The sequence below is a fragment of the Podarcis bocagei genome (assembly GCF_964188305.1).
Source record: "Podarcis bocagei genome assembly, chromosome: 6".
NCBI classification, from domain to species: Eukaryota; Metazoa; Chordata; class Lepidosauria; order Squamata; family Lacertidae; genus Podarcis; species Podarcis bocagei.
This window is the reverse complement of record NC_138130.1, coordinates 70,644,150-70,652,531: the sequence shown is the minus strand read 5'-3', so window position 1 is coordinate 70,652,531 and position 8,382 is coordinate 70,644,150. Positions and strand designations below refer to the sequence as shown.

General features: G+C 38.4%; 1 protein-coding gene across 1 annotated transcript in view; it reads right to left on the bottom strand.

Moving 5' to 3' along the window:
* Positions 1–2,225: 2,225 nt before the first annotated feature.
* Positions 2,226–8,382, bottom strand: part of CIP2A (cellular inhibitor of PP2A) — a 32,749-nt gene continuing 26,592 nt past the window's right edge. The window contains exons 19-21 of the mRNA XM_081198963.1: positions 6,334–6,416; positions 5,318–5,457; positions 2,226–3,662 (exon numbers count right to left, since the gene is read on the bottom strand). Of these exons, the coding sequence (XP_081055089.1) occupies positions 3,492–3,662; positions 5,318–5,457; positions 6,334–6,416 (394 nt within the window). The 3' untranslated portion in view covers positions 2,226–3,491. The remainder of the gene's footprint in view (positions 3,663–5,317; positions 5,458–6,333; positions 6,417–8,382) is intronic.

The following is an 8,382-nucleotide window of genomic DNA, read 5'->3' as shown; positions in this document are numbered from 1 at the left end:
ATTTAATTAGACAGTGCCTATATATCAAGCAACAGAATAATTTGGCCACGATAAGGAAATTTTATCCATGGTGTGATTATTCTCCACTTAGTCGTTTTGATACGTTGGCACCCTATTTGCTAAATTTATCAATTCCAAAATACAGACACGCTTTCACTTATGAAGATTAAATACCCTGCCTTCAGCTGTACTTGAGGGTCAATTTAAAAAACCCCGCTGGAAAAATGGTTATGTCCATGTAGAGATGGCAGTACTGTATTGAATCAGTAGCCCACGTGCTTCGAGCTTGCACTCTTTATAAAGATTTGAGGAGTGAGGTTATTCCCCCTCTACTACTATCCATACCAGGTCGCTCAACCATTGCTACTGTGTCCTTTATTCTAACAGATCAAGATAATCAGGTGGCAGCAAAAATTGCTAAAAAATAGGATCAATTAGAATATTATTTGAATATTGATGCCTAGAGTATGTATTTTGTATAGTTAAGTTTTTATCTCTATCTTCAGTACATTTTATTTTATTTTTGTGGCTGGTGGCTTATGCAAATATTCTTCTTCTAACCTTCTAATTTTCAAAGCCACCAGAATTGGCAGCCATTGCTACATCTTTTAGAAGCAAATTCCATAGCCTTAACCTTCCCTGTGTGAATTAGTACGTGCCTCAGTCTGCCCTAAATCTCCTGCCATATGGCTTCATTTGTAGAGAAAAGGAGAAAAACATTCCCTACTTACTCTCTTTACTCCATGCTTATCAGGTACAGGCATCCCTACGCATGTTCTTTTACATGGGTCACCACAAAATAAATTTAAAAAATTGATTGAAACAGCACTCCTTCCCTCCTTCAGTGCTGCTCTTGGTTGCTCGCTGCAAATTAATTCTCCTTCAATTAACATCTCCCAAAAAACCACTTTCCCCTTCCAGGTAACCCCATTTCCCTCCTCCATATTTTCTCCTCTTTCTTGACAGATGGACTGATGGCCTGAATCAGTAGAAGGCAGCTTCTCCTATGTAATTGTCAAGTTCTGATAGAGAAGAGATCAGCCTGGCTCCAGCTATTTACAGTCACTTGTCAAAAAAGCTCTCACCCTTCTAACCATCAAGTAGAGAGCTGCATCTTAACTGACACATGCCCTGAGGACAGATGCTTCTAGCTAGTGCCAAAGGGTGTAGAGTGCTTGGGGATCATTAGGAGAGCATTTGGGGGAAAGATGTAATTCATCTGCAGTTGTATTCGAGCATTAAAAAGCAATGAAGTTTCCTTCAGCATTTATGAGTTCTGATAAACCAAATTCGGATGAAAACTGCCAAGTCTGGCATTTGAATGGGTAGACGCATTGAAAGAGCAGGAAAGTAAGTTGTTCGATTACGCAGGGAGGGGCTTACCTGGCCCCCAGATTCAAGTTGGCATCCCTGCCCTAGTCCAACAATTAGACCATGAGACTTATTTGGATTATGCCAAATTTGTACCGATGAACTATAAATGTATTTCACTCACAAATTATTTTTCACTTGTCAACCCCTCTACTGATTATTGGAATTGAAACTGAGAAAGCAACTTTTAAAAAGCTCTGCTTGACTGCAAATTTTGTGACTTTTGAACACAATAAATATTTACTTTAAAATCAAGTTATGATTCCCATGTGCTTGTGTGCTGGCCTCTTCTTATTCTCCTCCAGAAATATATATTCACACAAATTCTTTAGTTCTATTTCCTGCAAAATAATCCATGTTTCTCCAAATGCAAAATTGTTTAAACCTGTTTCTGATCTCTCTCATGCTTATTCTCCCAAACAGCCTATGAAGTAGTAAATCAATTTCCACGGAACTGCATGAGAACTCATGGCTGAATTTTGGTCAGGGAGATGGCTAGGCTAGAACCTTTCCCCCTAGACATTTAGTTTTCCATGTACAGATTTGTACATCGAAAAGATTTGCAGGAGTGCTCAGGGAACTCCTTTATTAGTGGGAAATATCAGGTTTGCTCTCACCCGTCTAAAGTACAGTCCAGAGACAGATTTATCACCTCAAATGCTTCTTGTGAGAAGTGCCTCAATGATCGTAGAGAACAGCTGCTCTTATTCTTTAAAAAAGGAAGCTTATTTTATCATCAGCACATAACAAGTGTAGCTTAAGAGAAAGTGAGGTGATAATTTCATATCATCCAATCATGCCTGTGTAAACAAAACATTTGTGCTTTATATATTAAACACTCACAAACCCAAGAATCCAAATAATTTTTTATTTCCCTTCCCAGAGACAAAACACAACATTTAAAACAATATTACAAAAGGACAAATATAAGCCTATAATAAATATTTTATTAAAATGACAAAAGCCACTATGGAGATGAAGACAATAGATGCAGTTTTCAGAAATGCAATTGATGACATTAAGGCTACATGGTTAAGCGGAAGATTAATACACAGGAGCTTAAAGTTTAGATGTATTTGCTGACATTTTTGGCTAACTATCACTGTACATTAAGTGGCATTAGTACAAATGGAGTTTGAGAATTTAAATGTCTCCGAATATCATTGGTTCTTTTATTAAAATACATAAGGGACATACAATGTAGTATATTTTAGCAAAATACATGCCTGTGCCTTCACATCCTAAGTTAAATATAAAATGTATACTGTATTCCCATTAAAGTTAATTACTTTTAAAATACTCAGGCGGTGCTTGAAAATGTAAACTTTTTTTCTAAATGTAGCAAAATATGGCTATATTTAAAAATATTCAGGCAGTGTTTGAAAATATATAAGCTCTTTTTCTAAATGTAGCAAAATATAGCTATATAAATATTCTGAAGTGTAGAGAGGAATTATATGAAGAAAAATTAACAGCAACCAAGCGTGATCTCTAGATAAAAATGACAAATATTTTCAGAAATCTAAAGAATTGAAAGTGAGTGGAACTAACATTTAACACTGGAAAATAAAACAAAGCTTAATATATATACTCACATATTTACTAATTCCTAGAAACTATAAATTAATAGTACAGAATTTTGGAGCCACATGCTAACAGGGCTAAGACATTTCTGTTTTCACAATTCATTTAATACATTGTAGTAATTTAAAATCTATGCATTACTTTAAACACCTAAATCATAGTATACTTTCAAGGTTTTACACATTTTCCTTCTAATCTCTGGGTGTGTATGTTAGTCAATTAGGTTTTATATACACGGGTTTTAAAACAGACTAAAATTCATACTTGGAAATTTGCCTAAAAGTGCAACATCACCTACCCTAACCCAACTCTTATTATCAGTGACAGTATGTGTATCAAAATTATCTCAAATAATTTATTTCAAAATCAGGCCCCCCACAGCAGCTGATTGCTATGCGGACATTAGTGTCAACATGAGCAGAAGTTGGCTTGCATCCAGTAAAAAGTTTTTTTTCTTTTTTTCTATATGTAACAATACTTGAGGCTTGCATTAAGTTTTGGTTGGCCTGTGAAACGCAGCACCAGATAACCAAATTCTATAAACTGAGATTCACAGCTTCTGCATTTAGTTTGCCACCACTTAAGCTATGTATCATTGCTATCATATGAGAATGTTTGTTTAGCTCTTCCTGCTGGACTTTGACCAAAGCTTCCTTTTCTTCCAGTCGTCCTTCCAGTTGTGACTTCTGAACTTCCAAGGAAGATGCCTAAAGTCATATATTAAGATACTATTCAATCATATTTCTCCAAAATACATATTTGCCATCTAGTAAATTGGGTGAATCACAACAAAGAACAGTTAAGGAAACTTTATTGGTTTGGTATCTAAATGGACAATCCATGGGTTTCTGACTGGCCAGAAAACTGGAATCAAACCAAGCTTTGAGATCAGGTTTTGGAAACCATAGTTCATGCTAATTATATTTTGGGGTAACAACTGCCCTAGAGACTGTTGCATGATGGAAGTAGGAAATAATTTATGAATCACAGTGCAGAGAGAACAGTGTGATGCTTCAGAAAGAGTCTGGTAGCACAGCTGGTGGCTGCAAGTCCAGGGCAAACAATAAATTGCTGGTCAGAAAAATCACCATACTCAGCTGATTCCACACGAGATGAGGGAAAAGCTGGAGGACACGAGACGTGCCTCATGTGACCAGAACTAGTGACAAAACTGACTGTCAGAAGATGCTGACAAGGTGTGCCTATCTATCTGTCAGTGGATCACAAAGAGAGACCACAAAAGGGGATACACAAGGGTGTACAATGCCATGAACAGGAAAGGGAGAGTTCAGAAAGCAGAGTATGCAGTGGACTTGGTAGGAGAGGGACAGAATGTACATAGCAGGGAACACAATCTGCGAGACAGAAGGTTTTGGCGATTCATTGGCCAGCAAGTTGAGGAAGATTTACTAGAATATGTTAAACTACAGGCTGTATTACTGTCCCTCCCCACTACAAGAATAGTAAAGCCTTACAGTGAACGCCTCGCAAGACGGAAAACTCGCTAGACGAAAGAGTTTTCCGTTTTGGAGGTGCTTCGCAAAACGAATCTCCTATGGGCTATGGGATTGCTTCACAAGACGACAATGTCTTGCGAGTTCCTGCTGGTTCCCCCCCCCCTTTTTCTAAGTCGCTAAGCCGCTTATCAGCTGATCCGATCAGCAGATAAGCCGCTAAAAGCCGCTAATAGCGCTAAGCCGCTTATCAGCTGATCCGATCAGCAGATAAGCCGCTAATAGCGCTAAGCCACTTATCAGCTGATCCGATCAGCAGATAAGCCACTAATAGCGCTAATCTGCTTATCAGCTGATCCGATCAGCAGATAAGCCGCTAATAGCGCTAATCTGCTTATCAGCTGATCCGATCAGCAGATAAGCCGCTAAAAGCCTCTAAAAGCCTCTAATAGCGCTAATCCTTCAATGGGCTTGCTTCGCAAGACGAAAAAAAACGCTAGGCGAAGAGAATCACAGAACGGATTCTTTTCGTCTTGCGAGGCACCACTGTATTATCTTTACACTATGGGTTCAGAATTGGAAACACCATTGCTCTGTACAGAAGGGTCAGTGATAAAATGACCCATCAGCCTCAACCAGCATAGCCAATGGTCAGAGATGATGGGAATGGTAATCCACAACTTCTGCCCCACCAGTTTCCCAACACCTCAATCCTTCCCATCCTACATATGACTATGCAGAAGCTTGTCTTATTGAGTCCAATGAGGTTTACTCCCAGGTAAGCAAAAACAGCATTGCAGCCACCACCTACTCCACTTAGACAGAAATATTTCTTTGCAACTTTAGTAACTAATTCCTTGATACCATTAGAATTTTTCTAAAATGACAAACTCCAGCAGAAAGCTTACCTTAATGCTCAATTCTTTTCTTGCTTGTTCCGTTTTACTCAATTCCTTTCTAAGGATGTCTACAGTCTCCTCCATATCTGATTTTTCCTTCTGCCTGGCTTTAAGTTTTTCTTCCTGAATCTTTACCTTCTGTTGCAAATCTTTTGAAGAATTTGTGAAAGAAATAAGTTTGGATTTTTCTTTTTGCCAATTTACAAAACTTCTCTAAAGCGACCACTGAAAGAATTACACCACAGTGCCATCTACTGAGCAAATGCTAATATTTTGTGCTCCAGAGTTTGATTGACTGCCTAAGCAGATATACATCTTTCAGTTGAGACAATTGAGTTCAAAGGGGTAACACAGAGCTTTCCCCCATTAAAGTATATTTAGCTTTTTAAAAATAAAAATGTGTCACCTGTGCTTTTTTAAACAAACATAATTTACTCTGAACACACAATGGAAGCTGCTTGCACCTAACAGGTTACTGTAGCTACAACATGACCACCTTATGACCAGTAAACAACCACCACAATGGTTACTGCTGTTTCGTAGACTGCGAGCAGGGACATACTGTTCTCAGGCCAAATGAAGAAAGTAGTTGTGACATCTGTACAAACCTGTGCTTGTGACTGTGCATCAATAAGGTGACTGTGATGATTAATGGGAGTTTCCCAAAGTAGCAGCAGAAAATACCCACGAGCCATTAGAGGCATGCTACACTTGCATATTTGGTGGTTTATTTTGAGAGTTTGAATCTGGGTCTAAATGAGAGAACATGCTGTTCTTCAAACATCAGTAAATCCCAGAGCGAGCAAAGGAAATTGGGTAAAGTAATAGTATCATAGTGCTACGGAGTTGTAATTGCAAACTCCAAAGCAAAAATGATAGGATCACCCAATCTATTGAAATAAGAGGTAGGTCTGTGTATTTAAAGATGGTTCAAATGTAGCATAGCTGGAGAAAAACATGTTCCAGGTTTTCTCTATAAAGCCAGACGCCTGATGAAGCTAATATAGAAGTCAGAACTAACTTACTTGATATTTTCCCATCTTTCTCTTGCAAATGTTTGTGCAATTCTTTTCTATGCTCTTCTGTTTCTAGCAACTGACTGACAGTTCTGAAAAATTGAAGGATACAAACATTAAAGATCTTCCAATGGAAGAAACATGAGAAAATCGCTCCCCTTATCATTAGTGTCATATTACAGCAACATTTGCCTATCATTCAGTGTGATTGGCTAAGAAAGTCAAATGAATTTTTCAACTTTATTTCTTCCTGCATTTCATTATTTCCGTAGCTATTGTAAGCCAAATAGTATTCCTCCATATTGTCGATTGCAGAAAAGGGACATAAATAAAGTAAAGTACAAACAAAACAAAACACCCACCACAGACATTTGCAAACAACATACCGAGCATTAGAACTTCCTATGTGAAAACAGGGGAGATACTATTTTTAATTTAATTGTACTTACAACATCCCTGTAGATTGATTTAATATATAGGTTACTTAACATTCAAACGCTATGTATTTGAAACTCACACAAGATAACCACAGATCTTATCTCTCTATTTAACTGAAAACAAGAACAAGGCATTCTCCTACCCATCACCACCATGAACGTCAACTGGCATTTCCCACCCAATAATCATTTAAGAAAATGTTAAATGAGTCTAATTCTGAGATACCTATATGAACACATGGTTTCAATTCTCATTTGTTTGGACAGGAGCCAGGAAATATATATAATTTATCAGATAGAGAGATGAAACAATGTGAATTTGCTGCCTTAGAATGGAGAGGTGAAGGTATACCTGATTTTCACCCTGCATCCTCTTTACGAAACTCTTACACATAATCCCCAAAGTGGGTTACGTTCCGGGGTTTACGTTCGAGTGACCCATGTGCATAAGTGAAAATCACATAAGTAAGGAAGTACCCTCTAAATGCCCTCTCAGCCGCTTTCTCTCCAAAATACTACTCTCCCAAAATAAAAAAATACAGTGGTACCTCGGGTTACAGACGCTTCAGGTTACAGACTCCGCTAACCCAGAAATAGTACTGCGGGTTAAGAACTTTGCTTCAGGATGAGAACAGAAATTGTGCAGCGGCAGGCCCCATTAGCTAAAGTGGTCTTCAGGTTAAGAACAGTTTCAGATTAAGAACGGCCCTCCAGAACGAATTAAGTTCTTAACCCAAGGTACCACTGTACTGTACCAAAAAGATCCACAACTGGAATCGAAGCTCTGGGACTGGCTGGAAGACATGTGAGAAAGCTGCTGCTGCATGCAACAGCTATGCTTCCAGTCTCTTCTTGACGCTCACAGAAGGGTCTCCTTGAAAGCCACAAGAACTTTCCAACTGTCTCCAGCCATTTCTGGGCTTGAATTTAATTCTTTTAACTTTTTCCCAGTGCCACGTGTATACATAGTAGCAAACAAGTGGGGGGATGCCTGCAATGTACTATTCTGATTTCCAGCATAATTGTATCTTTAATGCTGAAGTAGACCCAAACCATCATCAACAATTTTGTTTGTATGCTAGCTTTCCATGGTGAACCACGCTCAACCATCTCCCTCCCCCCCCCCCAATACTCCATTCCACGCTGTTCAGGAGGGGCCCCCAGAAAGACTTCAGAGGGTGGTGACAAGGAGCGGACAGGAATGTCCCAGTTTGCAAGTTTCCTTCAGTTCGCAGTACTCAGGAGCCAAATCATTTTATTTTATGTAGTTCTAAAGGCAACTAACTGGACGATCTTGCATTGTTGAGTTTGTTGGAAGAGCTGCATTAATTTTTACTATTCATATATAAATATAGTCAGAAGGAAAATGAAACATTCTTGCCCTTCCACAGTTTTGAAAGCTTTTGTGAATGTGGGAAATGGGTGAAGTGAGAAGTTGAAAGTCTTGGTCAGAAGTGTCAAACAACTTCAAGTTGTGCAGTTGACACAGATTCAAAATGATCTGCAATGAATTACACCAGAGATTAAGCTTAATTAAATTAAAAAAACCCCAAACCCACAAAAGCCATAAACAATAGTTTCACTTTTACTACACAACTATATGAACCTGCTTGATTATCAT